The sequence below is a fragment of the Telopea speciosissima genome, chromosome 5, assembly GCF_018873765.1.
Source record: "Telopea speciosissima isolate NSW1024214 ecotype Mountain lineage chromosome 5, Tspe_v1, whole genome shotgun sequence".
NCBI classification, from domain to species: domain Eukaryota; kingdom Viridiplantae; phylum Streptophyta; class Magnoliopsida; order Proteales; family Proteaceae; genus Telopea; species Telopea speciosissima.
Window position 1 is genome coordinate 63,663,051 of NC_057920.1, and position 22,675 is coordinate 63,685,725.

Genomic DNA, 22,675 nt, shown 5'->3' on the forward strand with positions numbered 1-22,675 from the left:
TTTTATTGCTTTAGTTGATAATCCTACTGGTGATGGTGATGAATTAGTTGATAGTCCCCCTTGTGAGGAATTGTATCAAAATGGAATAAGAACTGACCGTTTACGATTTAACTGAATTGATGGGCCACAGAGAAATGTCTTGATTTTGATTTCATAGGTTTTTTTTCCAATTTGATTTTGACTTTCATTGGAAAGCCAACGGTCTATATTGAATATCAAAATCGATAAACTTGGATTGAATAAACTCAATTTTCTATACTTCATCTTCAAGCCATGACCGATTCCATGTTTCTAAGGGATTTTATTTCTAAGGTGGCCTTTTATGATTTTAGAATGTAAAGTAAGAGAATCCACAATATATATTGAGATTGTAAGCTTTAGCTATTCTAAACTTATTTGTTCATACTCTCAAATTATATGTAAAAAGAGTTGATCTGAATTAAAGGGTACAAAGCTGAAACCAAATGTAAACCAGTACTTCAAATCACATGTAAATTGAATGTGAACTAGAATTAAACACATTACAAATTGGAATTCCAAACCATTTTTTAAAATTGCAAGACTAACCAAATAGAAACCAATAAAACTAGACTGAATGCAAAATGATTCTGACTTTGGTTAATTCCTATCCGATTCGATTTTGATTTGCATCTTATCAAAATGTAAATCAAACGAAAACAGAACCGAAGAATTGGAATCAGATCAATTGACACCCTTAGCCCAGCCATGTGTTTACTTTTCTCCCCCTCGTGAAATGACGTTATGCTCAGCTCTATGGCGGCGTGTCCACTGCCCAACCCTTGCCATATATTAAAGAAGAATGGAAAACGTGAATGACTTAAAAAATAGGGAAAACTTCACGCACACCCCCTGTAAGTATATAATATATCACGGACACTCTAAACCTTGTCAAAATATCAACCTTCCCCCTAACGTTAAGCACATTTAGCACCCAAAGTTGAAATGCCCCTTTTACCCCCTTAATTATTTAACTAAAAAACTATAATTCCATCATCTTCCCTATTTTTATCGAGTACCCCCCGTCGTCTTGCCTTCTTGTTCTCTTGTGTCAAATTAATGGCCCTTCTTGTTCTCTGTTTGCTAAAGTTAAGAAAAAATAAAGCTTGAATCGTCCCATCACCAATAATTCTAGATATCAAGAGAGAAAGAGAGAGATCGCGAACCCAGAAGCCATGTCTGTCTGTTTCTTTTCCATTCTTCATATCATCAATTTCTCCTCTTCTGTCTCTGAGAGTTTCTGGTACTTGTAGCTGTTCTTCACTTCCTCCGTCGTTAATGGCACTAAGTAAATCTTTCTTTTCTGTAAAGACAGTCTAGTCTTGCCCTTGTGTATAAAATGCTCAGCAATCTTCTTCCTTACAACACCGTATTTTGAAGAAGAGGGAGAAACGCCCCCCTCCCGGCGCCCCCCAAGAGAAAACACAAAAAAAAAAAACCAGAATGAGATTTTGACATATAAATAAAGAAATTAAAAGAAAGAAAGAATGAAAATAAACAAGTGGAATTGCATTAATTTGCTTATTTCTTATGGGTAAGATTATTATTTGTTTTAGCCTCTGCTTGAAACTAGTTATACTTTTTTCCCTTTGTTTTGTTTATTAGGAGTTTAAGTTCCAAATTCCCCAATTCATCAAAAGCTCGAATATACTATCATGAGTCATAACCCATTCATTTACAAGTCAGAATTCAGTTGTTAGGGTTTTGGGTTTAAGCACAATGTTGCTTAAAGCAATAATACCCTGCATATCAAGTTTGGAATAAACAAATTGTTGTCTCCGGCTAGTATTTATAAGAAAATCTAGGATTTTAAATTTAATAGGCTCATCCAGTGGGGTCCACAACAACCTGATTCCTTTTTCAGGCAGAAATGAAACATGAAAAAACACGTTACCAGTTACCAGAAAGCAATAAATGGACAAATCTGATTTTTAACACAAGCTTGCAACAAGATGGTTCTTTACCCATCCAAATGAACAAGTGTGTAGGCATGGGCTGGTAGTGTGGGAGAAGAGAATGATCTTTCTTTTTTATCTTCCTTTCTACAATCAAATTTCAAACTTCTTTAGAATGAAATTCTGAATTACAGATCCTAAGATCACTAGCCAGCGCCAGACCTTGTATCACTGCGCAAGAATTCAGCTTCAAAGTTGGATTAGGTACTACATGATCTGTGGAAAATATTTAACCGAAAATGGAAGAATTAGGGAGAAATAGATAGATATTTTACTTTTGAGACTGCTGGATGTTGGGCGATTGCAAGCAACCCACAATATGTGACTTCCAGTATCAAGTTGCACATAAAATTCCTTCAAAGGAGACCAAATTAAGGTACTCAGGATCAACAACACAATAGGAACAGAACATAATATTTCAAAATCGAAGAAAACAATTCTCTTTAGACTCAAATGGGAATTGAAAGAAGAAGACCATGTAATCAATACAAACAAGACTGCTAAGAAGTGTAAAAACAAATCTAACACGATGTAGAGCAGCATGGATTTTGCCTGACTCGTATCTCATTCATTCTTAGGGTTTAAATCTCCAAGAAGTCAAGAATACATTGGAAGACAATATCAGTCCAGCAGTGTACAGTAGACTACATGAGCTATTGGTACGTAATACATTGGAGTTATCTCATCTTTAATCTGTCAAACTATGCATTTCTGGTTGATTGCATTCTAGGTCTGTACACTTTCCTCCGTACATTATGGACCCAATTTCTTTAGATTGTGTGAAATTTTAAATTATTCCTTCCCCTTATGATGGGGCTCTGTGTTTTATCCATATTTGCAGTGTTATAGTAGTCTGCTTCAGCGCTGATGACTGCTTCTGTGGGACAAGGATGGATCCATCTCTAGCAGCTCCCATAGAAGTTTGTGTTATTTATTTTCGGGAGTTGTTTATATTCGAGGATTAGGGTTTCTCTATATTGTAACCATCAAAACTCTATATATAGGGTATTGTCTCGTAAAAAGATGTGATTTTGGGTTTTGTAATTAATTCATTAGAATAGTGGAAGTTCTGTTATTGCTTAGCAGTGGATGTAGTCCATCTTGGATGAACCACGTAAATTTGTGTTTTATGTCTGATTCTTTTGCCAATCATTGTTATACAACATTGTTAATTCTTAACACAGTACCGCTTTCAATATAATCTATATTCCAGATAGAGAGTGTCCTTTGGTAGTATTATTTCAAAAGAAGAAAATAAAAGTGCAAAGGAAACCAATTCTGAATTCCATGTAGACTAACCTTGAGTTGCCTAACTAGCATTCTGTAATGCTCCTTAAAGTTATGATCAACCGTGTGGCTAGAGCCTGATGGTAGTTAACATATTAATAATTGGGAAAAAGAACCCTACTTGGGCATGTGCAGTACTCTACACTTGTGCCTAGACAGAGTGGTGTGAGAAATGACCGACACGCCCCATGGCAAAGCAAAAAACCCCAAGGCATGACGGTCATTTTGTACGCTATGTGTGTGGGGTATAGGGACAGGGCACTTCATGTGCCCAGGTAGTGTTTTCTTTCCCTTAATTATTTTATGGACCTCATATAATATTTCTAGTTGCAAATTCTAGTTAAAAGAATTTCTTTTTTACATCTCGTCTTGAATCAAAAGATACTTATTTTTTGGGAGAAGTTTGTTGAATGGACAATGTGCAGTTTCATGAATTGGAGGAGAGGCATTATGCGAAAACACTTCAAATAGAGAGGTTATATGAGACATTTTACAAGGGTGGCGCTACAATAATCAGAGTCTTATCCGAGTCTTATCAGGGGCGCCCGCATGCAATTTTAAAATTAAGTTGACATTGTGCAAGTCTTTTACCCTTATTTTAGGATCGAGTTTCCCTCCATCCACGATAAATGGGATCCCATTCACCTCAGGGGCGGCAGCTGGCAGGAAAGGGCAAGAAAGGGTATCAGGAAAGTATTTTGGAACATACAAAAAACCTAGGAGGGGTTTGTGAACCCTAGGATGGTTGGTGAACCGTCCTATATATGTGGAGGAAAACTTATTCCCTTATTTTATATAGCTAATGTCTTGGAAACATCCAAATTTTCAGTATATTTTCTGCCTCTAATTTAAAAAAGACCCATCTATCTACACCATATTTTTCTAGCTACTGTGGTGTCCTATCTGAACCGGCCATGGTTCAAGTACATATATAGGAAAATTGAACATGGGATCAGCCTCCATCAGAATCAGTTAGAATTGGCTTTAATCTAGAAATTTGAATCAGGAAGAAAAAAACAGAGATTTTGAGACTCTTGTGGCCACTAAAAAAGGGATTTGATTTTTTAATTCCTGACTAGGATAGAGGGCCCTTGAGGGAAGGGGGTGCATATCAAGCTTTTAGTAATAGGTATTGGTCTCATTCAATACCGATCCGGATTGGTTCGTATTAGTTTGCATTGGACAGATTTACCCTTATTTTCTTCCAAAAAAAAAAAAAATCAGAATTCTTTACATTTTTACTCTTGTCCATACCAATCCATCTAAGTGGGATCGACCATAAATCAGTATCAGGCTCCACCGATACTGCTGCAAACTGGCTGATCTGATACCGATTCCTAGAAACGACAAAAAAGGGAGGGGGATTGTTCCCAGTTGGAGTAGATACAAGTCTTCAAGGCTTTACGCCACAAAAACTCTTCTAGGCTCAGGGACAAAACTCGTTCACGCTTGTCTTTAATTATGAAAACCTTCCCCTAATTATTTTATTACATACTTATAAGAAAATAAAAACCTGAGTAAAATCCTAATCAACCTCAACAATTAATCTAATTGAGTTCCCTAATTAAGGCTATATTTGGATAGCAAGAAAAGAAAGAAAAAATACAAAAAATTTTGAATTTGAAGAGAGAGACATATAAATCAATCATTGCATCGTCATGATTTGTCTTATTTATTTATTTATTTATTTTTGGCATCCCAACATAACCTAAAATACAATAAACTCATGGCCTGGCTGATCCATCAACAAAAATAAATCGGAAACAATTAAAATCCTAAATTTAGCCTAGGATTGCAAAATACTCACCAGGTGAAAGAAAACTCATCCTCAAGTTTTAGGAATCGTTCTAATTGTCCTAGTCAAATTGCATATTGTATGTAGGAGATTCTATTTCACGACTTCTAATTGGATGAAGACCACCTTGTTGATAGAAGCATTCAAATCTGATCCATCAATGACGTATGGGGGTGGGTATTGTATTTATTGTACATCACCACACACTAAATCAAATCTTATAAGAAAAACATTATGAGAGAGTTTTCTGTCCCGTTTGGAACTCCCTGACCGATCGGAACGAATCCGACTCCTTTCTCATGGAGCTCAGCACCCAAGGAGTGTCCATGGGAGCATCTAGCTGTTGGGCTATGCCGCAGAAATGTGCGGCACTACCCAGCCCTTGGATGCTCCTTGGGCAGTCCCTGGGTGCTGGGCTCCTTGGAGAGGAGCACAATCCGATCGGAACCCCCTAAACTCCAGTGAGTACCCTACCCATTGAGTGCCCAGCATGAACTGAGATGCTCGTCCAGGTGGGTCCAGGTACACATGCTGACACACACAAAGTAGCTCCATCGTTGGATGCCTCACGGGTCACTCACCGGACGGGTTGCTCGCAGGAGAGGAGCCGAGTCCCCCTAAACCACCCCTCTCCACCTGAATCATCCCTAAAACAAAATCTTTGTCCCATTTGAAACCCCTGAACACTAGCTTTGATGGTCATTGTGGCTATGTTGCACTTTCACTAGGGTTCCCATGGGCATAGTCCAAGTCAGTAGGTTGATTGATATGTGGAAGGTGGTCTTTTACAGGGGCAATCTATGTGTTGGTCATAGTAGTTCATGATGCTTGAGGAATTTGGATCCTCTACTACCGAGTTGCCCGGTAGAACCCTATTGCGCGTCAAGACACAGCAAGACGGTAAATGACTGCCATACCCCGACTCGGGCAAAGTGCTCGGGCAGGGGTAAGGTAATCATTCCTTGCCTTACTGTGTCTTGACAATAGGTTTCTGCCGGACAGGTCGACAGTAGAGGATCTAGATCCATGGTCGAGTGAGGTCAATTGAAGCTAACTCGTACTTGGCCATGGTGTGCAATGGCGTCCAAGTATGTTTAATCCATACTTGTCTTTGTCAGGATCTTTTGTCCTTGTAGCATATCTGTAAATAAGATGTTGAGTTTCAATCAACATTTACAATCGAAACACTTAGAAATTTACCGAAATACCCTTATATCTACTGAGAGATCTTGAACACTCCACCATGCACTGTGCGACCCTAAAGTAACATCTCATCAAATAATGTGGGATCCATCTTCATTCAACAATCTTGCCTTGCTGCTGATAATTACAACCCAATGTTGAATACCAACCACGAAAATTCTATTTTAAACAACCATTGATAAAATCATGGTGTAATTACTATCAATACCCTACACTTAGCCTATATTTATTAAAACTATCTTACCTTATTTTCTATTTAATTAATACAATCATTATACGTGGCAATTATTGACAGTTTTGTACGTGTCATATAATGATTGGGAAACGATAAGTGTATGGGAACCACAGCCCATTTTCACACCCGAAAGGACCGTAGTTAGAAATGAATTGGAAAAGAACAATAGAACTCAACTTTAATTATGCAAAAGCAACCGTGTGGATCCCAGCTTCCCACTTTATCCCATATAGAAAAGGGGCAATTAGTATCAGTACCCTATACTGAGCCTATATTTACTAAAACTATCCTATCTTAAATTTCTTTTCTAATACTACCCTGCTTTTAAACTTTTACATCTCCTTCTACTCTCATATTTTTAAATACTCAGATTGCCCTTTTTTTTCACCTACTAGTCTGTTAATCTATTTAACATTCCATTCATCTTCTACTTTTTACTTTTTTTGCCATTAAAATAGTAAAACATGAAAGCACCCACCCACTTCTTCTCTCTCCCATTTTTTACTTCATCCGGTTTTTTTTGTTTTGTATTTTTTTCAATTTTTTTCTTTAATTAATTTTTTATTCAGCATTTCAGCCTCATCATTCTTCTTCGAAATTCGAACAGATTATGGTTCTAAGTATCAGTATCATGTCGCCCGTATTGGGCGATACGTACTTGTTTTGCTAGTCACTGATACCAATACCATGTCGGTACCGTATCGATAGCACGGTATGTACAAGGGATAAAATGGTCATAAAACTTATTTTTTAAGGAGATTCAGGGGTAATTTTTCCAAATACAGCTGATCCAGGCCGATACTATATCGATATCGTATCGGTGTTGCAGGTTACCGATACCCGTTTCAAAATTGTGCGTCGACTCTCTTCAAAACACCCCACTTCTTCTCTCTCTTATTTTTATTTAATGTAGTTTTTATTATTTTTGAAGAGAGTTGATCTGTTTCATGGTTATAGTGCACGGTATTGGAACGAGTATCGGTAACCTACAAAACCAATACTATACCGATACGGTATCAACTTGGATTGGCTGTATCAAGCAAAATTACCCCTGAATCTCCTTAGAAATTGAATTTTTTGATCATTTTACCCCTTGTTTATACCGTGCTACCAATACGTTATTGGTATCGGTGACTAGCAAAACCGGTATGTATTGCCTGAAACGGGCAATACGATACTGATACTTAGAACCATGATTTGTTAAAAAAAGAACAAGAAGAACGAAATGTTGAATAAAAAATTAATTAAAGAGAAAGAAAAAAAAAACGAATGGAGTGAAAAACGGGAGAGAGAAGTTAGTGGGTGCTTTCATTTTTATTATTTTAATGACAAAAAAAAAAAGTAAAAGGTAGAAGATGAAATAGTAGGTTACATAGATTAGCAGGTTACAAGGTGAAAAGGAAGGGCAATCTGAGTATTTACAAACATGAGGGTAGATGGAAATATAAAAGCTTAAAAGCAGGGTGGTATTAGAAAAGAAATTTAAGGTAAGATAGTTTTGTAAATATAAGTTAAGTATAAGGTAGTGATAGTAATTGCACCCCTATAGAAAAGTGATTTCATCATAAACAGATGTGTGGGGGGTCGGCCATGCGAGGCAAAAGCAAAGCAAATACCTGTGAAAGAAAAAAAAAGTGACTAGAAAATTCAAAAGCAATCGAATGGTCATGTAAATGACGCCCGTTAAAGGTCCCCTGAACCGCACTTTGAATAAAATTTTGGCTAACCGACAAAACGTGTGGACCATCGTTCATAATATCGAAAGCGAACCTGCATCGAAGATCGTTAATTGTTTCTTCACTTCCCTGAGTTCCCTCCTCCAGCTTCTCCTTCTGACCTTCTCCCTCTCTCATTTCTGATTCAGTAGTTTTTTTTGAGTGAGCTCTCTTTGTTTACATCTTTCTCTCTGCAAAAAAAAAAAACAGAAAAAAAAACGATGTCAACTGTGGGACAATCGGCCTTCCTTCAGGTGGCCTTGGACAGGTTTGCCTCTCCTGAGTTGATGGACTTCTTACTCCGATGGAATATCGTCTTGGATGAATTGGAGTCACTAAAGTTAACGTCGGCCATGATTCAAGTCTTATCTGATGAAGCTGAAGTAAAGCAGTTCACCAGTGTTCCTGTGAAACTATGGCTCGATCACCTCAAACAACTCCTCTATGATGCAGAGGACATACTTGATGACTATGCTACCCAACTTCTACTGCTTAAATTGGAATCTGAATATCACACTCCCACTCACCAAACCCAACAGGTACGAAACCCTAATTTAGGGCTTTAATGAAACTACTTTAGATTGCATTAAAGGCATTGGGCCTAACCTAAGGTTTTTTTTTAACACCTCGCCTAATGCTGCAGGGAACTAGAACGTTTGGATCAGAAGTAAGAGGATTGGAGCAGGCGTTAAAGAAAATGAGATTGGAATCTGAATATGAATATCAGACTCACCCTCACCAAACTCAACAGGTATGTGACTCTGTTCCTCTCACTTCAGGTGAAAGCAGTGTTTACTCTGGTACAGAATCTGTGGTTAAGGGCATCAATGAGAGATTTGGATCAAAAGTAAGGGACATCAATGAGAGGTTAAAAAGTGTAGCACAGGGTGGTGTTGCTCTAGGCTTGAACTCCAGCATGGCTTCTGGGTCCTCAAGGCCCAGGGTATTCAGTGAAAGGCCACCGACGAGTTCTTTGGTGAATAGTTCTAAAGTGTTGGGCAGAGAGGATGATATGTGGAAGATTGTTGGATGGTTGCTTTCAGACAAAACTTGCAGTAACAATGATAATAATTTCTCGGTGCTGCCCATAGTCGGCATGGGTGGAGTTGGTAAAACGACCCTTGCTCAACTTGTTTATAACCATGAGACAGTTGGAAAGCATTTTGGTCTCAAAGCTTGGGTTTGTGTATCAGAAGACTTTGATGTGGTGAGGTTAACCAAAGAAATTCTAGAGTCAGTCACTCGTTCATCCCAATTTTCTAATTCATTGGATCAATTACAGATGAAACTTAAAGAAGAATTGAGCAAGAAAAGATTCTTATTGGTTCTAGATGACATGTGGAGTGAGAACTACGAGAGATGGGATGTGTTAAGCACCGTTTTTGCATTTGGTAAACCAGGAAGCAAGATACTGGTTACAACACGGAGCAAAGGTGTTTCATCAATAGTGCGCACAGATTCGAACGATCATGATTATGATCTTAAAGGTCTATCAAACGATGATAGTCTAGCATTGGTTAGAAGGCATGCTTTCTTGGATCGGAATTCCTCTGATGCAGATCGAAAGTTGAAATTATTTGGTGAAGAAATTGTGAAGAAATGTAAGGGCTTACCTTTGGCTGTAAAAACATTTGCCGGCCTCTTGCGAGATAAAATGGAGGACAGTGAGTGGGAAGATATTTTGGGGAATGAAATATGGGATTTAAGGGAGAGTGAGATCCTTCCATCCCTCATGTTGAGCTACCATCATCTTCCATCACTTCTGAAGAGATGTTTCGCATATTGTGCTTTGTTTCCCAAAGACTATGTATTTAACAAGATTGAATTAGTCACATTATGGATGGCGGAAGGTCTAGTTCGATCAAAAGGAAGGAAACGACTAGAAGATATAGGGGCTGGATATTTTGATGAACTATTTGTGAGGTCCTTCTTTGAATTATCTAACCGACATCCTTCTAACCAATCTTTCCTTTTTCAAAATCCAAACTTTCCTGTTGCATTTGAGGAGTTTTTTTTTAAGTTATCTGAAGAACTTCACATCAGATCATTTTTTGAGTCATGCAATAACACAGGATCAGGATTTGTGATGCATGATCTCATCCATGATTTAGCAGAATATGTTTTGGGTGGAATATACTGTAGGAGAGAAGGGTCTGATAAGCCATCCAAAGTTCTTGCAACAACCCGTCACTTGTCCTTCCTTGAGATGAATTCTAATGTTGAGGCGACAGAATTTGAGGGCATAAAAAATGTGCGAACCTTTCTAGATCTTGAATATTTCCGTAATGACAATTTGAGTATCAAGCAGCTTTTTCCCACCATGGAATTTCAATTCCAATTCTTACGTGTGCTACGTTTTAGAAAGTGTCGTGATTATGAATTGCTTGATTCAATTGGCAAGTTGAAACATCTAAGGCTTATTGATCTCTCATTTTCTGATATTGAGAGGTTACCCGACTCCATTACAAGTCTTTACAATCTACAAACGTTGATCCTAATTGGATGTGGGAGACTTACAAAGTTACCTAAAGATATGGGAAACCTCGTAAACCTTCGACATCTTTTTCTTCCCTCATTAGGGTATGCTTCCTACGAAATGCCATTAAGAGTGGGTAACTTAACTAGTCTTCAAACATTGACCACATTCATTATGGGGCCAAACAATAATAGTGAATTGAGTGATTTGTCCCAACTCCGTGGGACTCTCGAAATTTCAAATTTGGAAAATCTAGGAAATAGTGGGACAGAAGCCATGGTTGTCAATTTAAAGAACAAGTCATACCTGCTTTTGCTACGGCTGCGTTGGAGTGAGTATGTTACCGAGGATAGTGATCATGAAAGCCAGGATAGTTTTCCTTATTTGGGGAGAGAAGAAGACGTTGAGGAGGAGAATAATGATGATGGAAGTGAAGATTGGTCTCATGATTTGTGTACAGATGAAAAAGTAGAGGAGGAGAATAGTGATGATGGAAGTGAGGATTGGTCTCATAACTTGTGGATAGATGAAAAAGTAGAGGAGGATGTACTTGACCAACTACACCCTCATACCAATCTTAAAGGGCTATGGGTTGAAAATTATGGTGGTACAAGATTCCCAAGCTGGATAGGGCAACCTTCCTTCTTTAATTTAGAGAGTGTGATTCTCAGTGGTTTTCACAACTGCAAGTTCCTACCTCATCTTTGGAAATTACCCTTGCTCAAACACCTAGTGATTGTGGACGGCAATGCTACAAAAATAGTGGAAAGTGAGTTAAATGAGGATGGTTCATCATCAGCTAGAAAGCGATTTCAATCATTGGAGACACTACTTATAGAAAACATGCCGGAGTTGGAGGAGTGGCTCGAAATAGTTGAAGAAGAAGAAGGTGGACAATTCCCTTGCCTTCGTGAGGCATTAATATGCGGTTGTCCCAAGCTAAAAGGACTACCTCGCCTTCTTCCATCAATTGAGAGGTTGAATTTGAGCAATTGTGACCAATTAACAATATTGCCGGATTCTAACCACCCATCACCACCACCAGCACCAGTACATAACTTATTCCTTTGCCTCCGTGAGCTAGAAATCAAGTGTTGTCCTAATATGACAGAATCATTAATGTGCATCCTTCCTACTTTGGAGTCCCTCAAATCATTACAACTATGTGACATTCCAAACCTAAAGTCTCTGCCAGAAGGGCTGCACAGTCTCCCGTCCCTGGAAAGATTAGAAATCTCAAATTGCCCTGCTTTAGAGTCTTTTCCAAACATGGGGTTACCCAACGCAATTCGAGAGATGCGGATTCGAGAATGTGGGAAGCTGAATTTGTTGCCTCTGGGACTACTGGACAGACTAAAAAATCTCCAAAAACTGACGATTTCAAATTGCTATTTTCTTATGGAGTGTAAGAATCTTGAACCCTTACATACCTTAGGCCTTCATAATCTCACCTCTCTTTCAAGTCTCACCATTGGTGGATGTCCTGCTCTTGTGTCCATTCCAAAGGGCCTATTTCCCACCAATCTTCAGGCTTTTATCATCAAGGATTGCCCGAGTCTTGAATCCCTACCTGAAGGACTCTCTGAGCTAACCCTTCTTCATCATTTGGAAATCTATAACTGTCCAAGGCTAAAACAACAGTGGAAAAATAAGGAAGGAGAAGAATGGTCAAAGGTCGGTCATATCCCTTATAGAGTAGCATTCGATGCTTGCTTAGCGGAATTAAGTGACTATCCGTTTCGTTTGGTCCTGGCCTCATCGAGTGGTCAGGTATTTCTTCTAAATCAGAAACTAATTTAGGATTTCTATCTTTAATTTATGTTATGTTATGATACGTGTGAATTTAATTTAATTTAATTCTTCATAGGAGAATGATGAAGAGATGTGAAGAGCATGAGTGAAGAATGCCGGCAAACAAATATGCAGGGAAGATTATTATTATTATTATTATTATTATTGTTGCGATTATGATGCGGAATTCACCTCCTTGAAATGGGATTTGGCTCCTCGATCTCCTATGAGTCCAGCCAACATCCACAGAGTGCTCAGGGAGGCATTCAATGGCGTTGAACTGCTGTGCGTGCCGAGATGCGCATCAGACCCCACAGACACACATCCTTGCGTGCCCAAGAATCGACCCAAAGTGATATAGCAATTACATGTACTTTTTCAGCTAAATTAGCTGCCAGCGAAGGGTGCACTGAATTCGTAAAGGTATCTTGTTTCTGTCAACTTTCTCCTTTCTTTACAAGATTATGCATGTGAGGCAGAGGTTATTAAATGATCAAAAATATATTTTTGCCTTTTAACCTTCAAAATTTACCATGCTAGTGGTAACCCCTTTTGATCTTATGGACTCCAACATAAATCCCTCTCCTCTATGTTTGGTCGATTGGCTGGGAAACTCTCGATGGGAATGCTCCTCTTCTTCACTCTCTAATATAATTGCACAATTGAGTTGCTCAGCTGGATAGCTTCTGTTTCGTCGTAGCAAGCTCCTAGGCTTTGGTTTCGATCCACAGTATTTATAGTGTTGACTGGTACTGCCCCCTCCTTGGTCCCAACTCCACACCCCTGCCACACTCCCCACCCTACCCACCTCTTGGATCACTTACTGGCCTATGGCCCCTCTAATTAGGAATGACAAATAATGATAATAATAATGACCTCATTTTAATTTTTAATTATAAATAAAATGTTGAGTGTGGCCTCATATGCAAATGTTCTATGTGAAACTGTCCACTCTCTCAAGAACAAATGCATACACACTCCTCTTCCCCCCCTCCCCCAATTAAACAGTAAATCTCGGACCCTAAAAACTAAACCCGAGCCCTAAATAAATCCTAAAACTCTAAATACTAAAAACCCAAACCCTAAACCTTAAAACTCTAAACATTAAACTCCTAATACCCGAATAATTTTATTTTATTTTATTTTTTAAAAACCTTCATAAAATTCTAAACACTAAAAACCAAACCCCAAACTTTAGAACCCTAAAACCCTAAAACCTAAACTAAACTAAAAACACGTAAACCATAAACCGAAATCGAAACTAAACCAAAAACTGTAAACCATAAACCATAAACCGAAACCCATAACCCCATATTCCTAAACCCTAATCCCTGAACCCTAAATGAACAAATGCATCCAAGTAGGTTTAGCTGGTTTTGAAATTTTTGCCTGACTCGTATCTCACTCATTCTTAGGGTTTAAATCTCTAGGAAGTCAGTAATATGTTGGAAGACAATATCATTCCAGCAGTGTACAGTAGAGACTACATGAGCTATAGGTATGTAATACATTGGAGTTGTCTCATCTTTAAACTTTCATACTATGTATCTCTGGTTTATTGCATTCTTGGCTTGTGCAGGCTCAGGCAGCCCACAAAGATCTTGGAATAAGAATGAGGCCCATATTGGTATTGGGAGTCTATTTATCATTTTTTTTTTACATTACAAACTTGTTCTTTGAATTCTTTATAGAAATCTAATTTTGATTTCTTGTGCTTGGTAGCAAGGAGGAGCTGCGTTGGATCAGACGTCAAAAGCAGCCGTAGAGTCTCTGCTTCTAAAATTGCAGGTACCCACCCCCTCACCAGTTGGGCTCAAGTTCAAGTTCACGTAAGCGAATGGCTCATAACCGTTCAGATGAAATCCACTCCTTGTGGGTCCTACAGGGTGGATTCCATCTGAACGGTTGTGAGCCGTTCTCGTATGTGAATGTGAACATGACTTCCCCTCACTACTATGGATTTAGGGCAGAGGGCGGGCACACTGCCCACTTCAGTTAAGCAGGCGGCCTAGACCAATAGGTTAGGTAGGGTGGGATGGGATGGGATGGGCAAGCTGGTCCTTTCCATAGGGGTGAAAGAGAGACAGACACAGGGTGGGCATTCCGGCTACATACTCACCCTTTTCCCATGTATTTAGTTTACGGAATCGGTCACCACCGAACAATACTGTTATTGACATGTATTGGGCCAATTGGCCCGATTCCGAATAGAAACACCATTTTTTCATGAGCAAAAATCCATTTTCGTTCCATACTCTTCTCATCTATGATCTAACCATGGGTAGGATGGGCCGGGCCAGTATGGGCTTTTACCAGCCCACAAGGTGCCAATTGATCACGTGCTGAAATTTTTTTAAAATTATTCCTCACCCTTATGATGGGGCTCTGTGTTTTATCCATATTTGCAGTGTTATAGTAGACTGCTTCGGCGCTGATGACTACTTCTGTGGGACAAGGATGGATCCATCTCTAGCAGCTCGCATAAAAGTTTGTGTTACTTATTTTGGGGACAATGATCTACTTTCCCCAGTTGGTATCTTAAACGATATGGAGAAAAGCATTTGCGGTGACTAGAAATTGGCTGAATGAAGCTCTGGTTGTGAGCAGTTACTAAATGCTTTACATTGGTGAAGCTTGATCTCAGTTTAGTCCAGATGGTACTAGTCACTCTTCCCCTATATTGGAAATCATGTTCACTGAAGAGTTGTTTATACTTGAGGATTAGGGTTTCTCTATATTGTAACCATCAAAACTTTATATATAGGGTATTATCTCGTAAAAAAGTGTGATTTTGGGTTTTGTAATTTATTCATTAGAATAGTGGAAGCTCTGTTATTGCTTAGCCATGGATGTAGTCCTCTTGGATGAACCACGTAAATTTGTGTTTTATATGTATGATTCTTTTGCCAATCATTGTTATGCAACGTTATTAATTCTTAACTGTACCTCTTTCAATATAATCTATATTCCAGATAGAGAGTGTCCTCGATAGTATTATTTGCAAAAGAAGAAAATAAAGTACAAAGGGAACCAATTATGAATTCCATGTGGACCAACCTTGAGTTGCCTAACTAGCAATCCGTAATGCTCCTTAAAGTTATGATTAAGTGTGTGGCTGGATCCTGTTGGTAGTTAATATATTAATAATTGGGAGAAAGAACCTTGCCTGGGCATGTGTAGTACTCTACCCCTGCGCCAAGACATAATGGTGTGTGAAAATGAGTGCCACGCCCTATGGAAAAGCGGAAAACCCCAGGGCATGGCAATCATTTTACACGCTATGTGTGTGGGTGTAGGGACAGCGCACTTCATGTGCCTAGGTAGCGTTCTGTTTCCCTTAATTATTATATGGACCTCATATAATATTTCCAGTTGCAAATTCTGGTTAAAAGAATTTCTTTTTCCATCTCGTCTTGAATCAAAAGATACTTATTTTATGCGAGAGGTTTGCTAAATGGACAGTGTGCAGTTTCATGAATTGGAGGAGAGGCATTATACGAAAATACTTAAAATAAGGAAGGTATATGAGACATTTTACAAGGGTGGTGCTACAGTAATCAGAGTCTTATGAGGGGTGCCCACATGCAATTTTAAAATTAAGCTAGGGTTTTGCAAATCTTTTACCCTTATTTTAGGACTGAGTTTCCCTCCAACCACTATAAATGGGATCCCATTCACCGCAAGGACGGGAGCGGGCAGGAAAGGGTATCAAGACAGTATTTTGGAACATACAAAAAACCTAGGAGGGGTTTGTGAACCCTAGGATGGTTGATGAACCGTCCTCTATGGGTGGAGGAAAACTTAGTCCCTTATTTTATATACCTAATGTCTTGGAAACATCCAAATTTTCAGCTTATTTTCTGCCTCTAAATTGAAAAAGACCCATTTATCTACACCATATTTTTCTAACCCCTGTGGTGTCCTATCTGAACCGGCTATGGTTCAAGTACATAGGAAAATCGAACATGGGATCAGCCTCCATCAGAATCAGTTAGAATTGGCTTAAAATCTAGAAATTTGAATCAGGAAGAAAAAAAAACAGAAATTTTGAGACTCTTGTAGCAACTAAGAAAGGGATTTGATCTTTTAATTCCTGACTAAGATAGAGGGGCCTTGAGGGAAGGGGTGCATATCAAGCTTTTAGTAATCGGTATCGGTCTTGTTCGATACCGATCCGGATTGGTCCTTATTAGTCTGGATACACTACAAGAAATTGGTGCAATGGCGGCACTTTGGGTTGAGTTATTGCGGCATATTTTACAAAGGTCGTCATCTGTGAAGATATACCGACATTTTATTAAAAATGCCGTCATATATAAAGGTATAACGGCGTATGGGTTTAAACGCCGTCATATATGCATATATAACGGCGTTTGATCACAATCACCGTTAAATAAACTAGTTTCCACGGCGGTTTTTTAAACAAACGCCATTGTAGTTTACTATTTAATAATGGTTTAATATTTTTTTGTAACGGCGTTTTCAAAGAAATGCCGCTGCATGTCACAATACAACGACGTTTATAGATAAACGCCATATAAAGTAATAGTTTGCAGCGATAAAAAACCCCAAAATCTTTTCACTTCCCCGCGCTTCCCATCTCCATCTCAAAAACGTTTTCGTTTCCCCCGCTCTTTCCATCTCTCTCTCAAAGTTCTCTCAAATCTTTTTCCCCTCAACCGTCAAACTTCTCTGAAATCCCTTTCAAACGACAGAGCAACGGTGAATAGGCGACACCAATTCTCGCAAGTCCCACAAGGTTTGATCCCATTGAACCCTTCTTCTCTCCTTTTTTCTTACATGTTTTGATTCGTCAGAAAGTGTTAGTTCTTGTGTTTGATCTGTTGTTAGTATTTCAAGTTTTTTGTCCAAATTCTTTTGTTTAGGTTTTTGTAGTTAATTCTGTTGTTTTAAATTTTTTTTTTTAATCTTAAACTCTCCTTTCTCTCCTGCTCTCTCTGTTTCTGCTTCGATTCATTCTGTGTTTATCTTTGGATTTACTTATGTTTATATATGTATGAACATGTGGTTTTGATCTTTAAGGGGGGAGAGTATTTTCTACTTCTCTCTTCCGTCTTCGTTCATTCGATTATTTTGCTTCGTTTAAGCACAAAAAAAGATGGGTTTGATTTCTGGAATTCTAATGGGATCGTCGGCGGCATCGCTTTGAGGGCATGAGCTTTATGGAGCTTTATAGAGTTTTATGGCCTGTGAGGTGTTGATATATCATACTACAGTACTAATACTACTGGGTATGGTCGTATGGACTATGGATAGAGTCAGATCGACCTCCACTAACTTCTCTGTCAATGATTGAGTCAATTCAGGAAAAAGGAGAGGAGGAGAAAGATTGAGACCCCAAGAGAAGATGTTGACATTTCAGCAAGCAATCAATATAAAGTAGAGCAGTTAAAGAGATGGATAAAACTTATAAAACTTAAAAGGATGGTTAAAGGTGGAGGAGGGGAGAGGAGAGGAGTGGAGTGGAGAGATGCCATTCTAGTGAATAGGAGTCAACATAGAAAGACAATAGGAGAAGTGTGACAATAGGAGAAGTGTGGTTTTGTGTCTTCACAGAATGTCAACCCAACCCAATCCCATAGAATTCAAATTCACCATTTATATATTCTTTACTATTAGGTAGCAGGTAGGACACTTTCTTTTTATAAAGAGGAAACTGAAGAAACCACCTAAGATTTCTTTTTTTTTTTTTTTCTTTTCCACCTTTGAAGGTGCATGAAGGAATCTCTCTCTATCTCTCTCTATCTCTGTGTGCTGTAATGGGAGTGTCATTGTAAGATTTTGATGCAACTTGGGTTCTTCCATGTTTCCAAAATTGGTATCTGATGGTGTTGTTGTTCCAATGACATTCTGTTTGTATTGAATCCACCAAAATTGGTCTCTTGTTCATGTCCACCACTATTGCAATTCACTCCAAAGGTAGGGATTCCTCGTGAAGCAGCTCCAAAAATGGAGGAGCCACCATTTGCTAGAGAATTCATTAGATCTTGGAGATGATTTTCATTTTCCATCTGTGACAATGTTTCACCCCCACCACCTCCAAAATTGGCCCTAAAATTAGCAGTCAAGTGACACCTGTCAAATTTAGGACCACTTAATGAAGAACTGCCAAAACCTCTAAGCAAAGAACCACTTCCACTGCTTGCTGTTGAACCCATTTGAGTAGCTTTTTGAAGCAAAGCTGTTGCAGACATTTGAGGAATAATAACTTCATTTTGCTTCGATTCATTCTGTGTATGTAGTTTATATATGTATGAACATGTGTCTATGTTGGTGATGTGATGGTGAAAAGTGAAAACAGTAGAATTTGAGCTAATTTGGATTTGTTTTGATCAAACAAAGGTGGGGAAAAAGAAAATAGAATAGGTTTTACTTTCATCTTTGTTCTATTTGTTTCTAAGTGTGTTTAGGATGTTAGATTTTTGATATCTTGTTTGGTTCTGAATTCTAATCATTATTAGAAATTACCTAGCTCTAATTACTAGTTGCTGTGGATGTCTTTTTTTTTTTTTTCTCTTCTTCTTCCTTTTTTGGGGTTAGAAACTCTTGTTAGAGTTTAAGAGTGAAACCATTAAAACCTCAACAATGTAACAAATCCTACTATATAGTTGGTGAAACTATAGCCATCACAAATGCATTATTCTAGTGATACATAATGCTGCATTGATAAATTGTTTGCTGTCTCTCGTATCTTGCGTTATGTATAGGTGTACTCATTTGACAAGTTATGAGCGTAGTTCCTTGGATAATTAGGTCTCTTCTTTGTCTCTATAGCTTGCATTCTTTGTACGAAATGTATTCATTTTTGGAGTAAGAGTTCAGTTGTCAGTTGGTTGGATTTTTCCCCCCCTTTTTTTCTGTCTCTTTGTACGTTGTAATGTTGTATTCTGACTGATCAACTAGCTCGGAATGAGCATGGTGACTGTGTTATCTTCTTATGTACAGTTTTGAAGTTTCTCTAAGAAGGGCATGTGTTAAATTCGTGTTTTTCCTTCTAGTCTTTGGAAAATCTCTTCATATTTAAAATATGGGATGCAAAGTAAATGGATGCAACCCAAGGAGCTTTACCATCTGTATAAAGCCATCCAACCTCTGGACAATTGGTTCCCTTTCTCAATCATTATTTGTATGAACTTTAATCCCGATCAAACTTGAGGCTTGTGTGTATAAATAGATTCCAACTTGCAAGAGTTCATCTCACTAATCTCTCCCCTCCTGGGGGTTGAACTATTTGAATAATTGTCTTACTATTTTTATCTCCCATTTTTGTTAGAACTTGAACTATTTGAATAATTCTCTTATTATCTTTGATTCGGATCAAACTTAAGCTGGGACAGATTGCAGCTGATGACTTGGGCAACCCTCTGCAATGGACTTGGATGCTCATTTTCGCTTGCCTTTGATTCTGATCAACAAATTCGCATTTTTGAGTTATTAATTAAAATCCTAATTCCTAATCTTTCCTCTCAACAGCCATGGTAGGGGAGCAACAGACCCCCGACTTCGTCTCTAGCTAAGAGCTCCACCTCTCTTCACTGGGAAAAAAAGGTTAGTTGCTAATCTCTCTCTCTCTCTGCATTTGATCAATTTTCAGAGACTTTTGTAGGTTAAATCTTATTTGTTTTCTACTCATTATGTATTGATCTGCTTAATTTCATTTCCTTTAGGTTTTCTTTGGTTTATTGTTACTAATTAGGTTAGTATGATTTTGAACCCGGAATCAGAGATAGTTTATAGACATAACTTGCTTTTATATTCATACTTATGAACATATTATGAGAACAGTGTCAACCATTACAGGTTGATTGTAAATTAGAGATGGGGTTACAAAGAGAGAGAGAGAGAGAGAGAGAGAGAGAGAGAGAGAGAGAGAGATATGTTTGATGTTTATGAGAAAGTTTAATAGATTTTCTCTTTTGTACATACATAACCTGGTTTGTAATATATTGCCCTCTTTTGTAGACTCTCTCTCTCTCTCTCTCTCTCTCTCTCTCTCTCTAAGTGTTGCTTGCAGGAATGAAACTATGAATATGGTGAAGAGATATATAGCTTGACGTGGGTTGACAGGAATATGGTAAGTTATTATTTATTCTGTTGGATTTGAGAGGTTTGGAATCAAGAAATTTCAGTGGATATCTCAGTTTGGGAATAGTGGTGTATGGGGGGGGTTGGTATTGGGTCCCATAAATGTTTAAATATGTTTTCTTCCATTTCCATCTTTAGGGTTTTAATCCAATTGTTTGGAGCTCTTGGATCAAGAAACTAAAAAAATTCTGTTTTGTTCTTCTAAACCTAACCTCTCTATCTCTCTTCATCTTTCTTAGAGTTTCCTTTGGGGAATTGGTCCCTGTAAACGATAAGCCTATATCCAACTCAGCCTTATCTACAACAGTCACAAGATCAAAGTCTAGCCAGGTCGTTGCATGTGATAAGAAGATAAGCAAGGATCAAACTGTTACATATGATAACAGCCCAAGCATTACCGAAGATACTGTGGATATCTCCGCAGTGTTTGAGTCATCGCCTAACTCTCCTAATCTCCAAGATCATACTAAGAGAAGTTCTAGATCGATACAACAACCTTGTACTTATCTTTGTAAATCCATATTTCCTAACCCTCTTCATCTATATAAAGAGAGGATTAGTGAAGAATTAGAGCAGTGAAAATATTAGTTGTGTGGATGTAGGTTTTGAGAAACCGAACCACATTAAAAATCTGTGTTCCTTTCTTCTTATCTTCTCTATCTCCTTCTTTAACTTCAACATGGTATCATCCGACCAGGGCTCCTTGGGATCTACCAGCAACCTACCCAGCCTTGGAACAGGGCCTTCTACTCTTCCTCTGTTTCCCTCCCTTAGCCATGCAATTGCTATTAAGCTGAGCGACACTAACTACCTGTTGTGGCGATCTCAGTTCATTCCCCTCCTACGAGGATATGATCTCTATGGCATGGTTACAGGCACAACACCATGCCCTTCTGAATATCTCACACCAATGGCCGTTGCGTCTCCAACGGATCCACCCACGATCAACCCTGCCTACCAAAAATGGCAGCGTTAAGACCAACTTCTCATGAGCTGGTTGATTTCCTCCTTAACAGAATCTGTCCATGCTCAAGTCATTGGCTGCAACACCTCTCATGAGGTTTGGCGTACTCTTGAAAGCTCTTACAACAATATCTCCAATGCACGTGTGCTGCAACTTTGGTTTCAGCTTCAAAATACCAAGTGTGGTTCTTCAACTATTCAAGAGTATCTCCTACGGATCAAAAGTGTCACTGATCTCCTGGCTGCTGCAGGGAAACCCATCACTGATGAAGACCTATGTCTCTATACACTCGGTGGCCTCAGATCTGAGTATTCGGCATTCGTCACATCGATTACCACCCGTCGAGAACCACTGTCCTATACTGACCTGCGTGGTATGCTTCTCACACAGGAAATCCGAATGCTTGATGAATAGTCTTCGACTGAGTTGACTGTCATAGCCAACACCGTCACCACTACTACTGAATCTCGTGGTGGCCGCACCAACCGTGGCACCAATGGTCCATGCACTGGCCGTGGTAATTATCGTGGTGGCCGAAATGGTCGTAACAACAATCGAACTGGATACCAACGATATCCTAACCAAGGTATGAATCAACAGGCTACTCAACCTCATAATCCTGCTCCAAATGTTTGTCAAATTTGTAACAGGGCTGGTCACAAGGCTCTCGATTGTCGCAATCGCTTCAATCATGCATACCAACCACCTCAAGACAATGTGCTACCTGTTGCCAATCTGGTCGATTATAATCGTACTACACCAGCACCCAATAATGTCTGGTATCCTGATTCGGGAGCAACGAACCACATCACTGCTGATATGGATAACCTGGCTATATCCACTGATTACACTGGCCAAGATCAGGTCCAAGTAGGCAATGGTTCAGGTTTGGAAATTTTACATACTGGATCATCTAATTTTTATTCCTCTGATAAGAACTTTGTTCTTCCAAATATTCTACATGTGCCTACAATTACTCGCAATTTATTATCGGTATCTCAATTTACAAAGGATAATAATGTTATGTTTGAATTTCACCCTGATCGTTTCTATGTAAAGGATCGTTACACGGGGAGATGTCTTCTCCAGGGAATCAGTAAGGATGGGTTATACCAGCTGGCTATGAATAA

General features: G+C 38.7%; 1 protein-coding gene across 1 annotated transcript; it reads left to right on the forward strand.

The window, feature by feature from the left end:
• Positions 1–9,010: 9,010 nt before the first annotated feature.
• LOC122663249 (putative disease resistance RPP13-like protein 1) lies at positions 9,011–12,572 on the forward strand. The gene is made up of 2 exons (XM_043858938.1): positions 9,011–12,454; positions 12,552–12,572. The coding sequence occupies exons 1-2, from the start codon at positions 9,125–9,127 to the stop codon at positions 12,570–12,572; spliced, it is 3,351 nt and encodes a 1,116-aa protein (XP_043714873.1). The 5' UTR covers positions 9,011–9,124.
• The last annotated feature ends 10,103 nt before the right edge of the window (positions 12,573–22,675 follow it).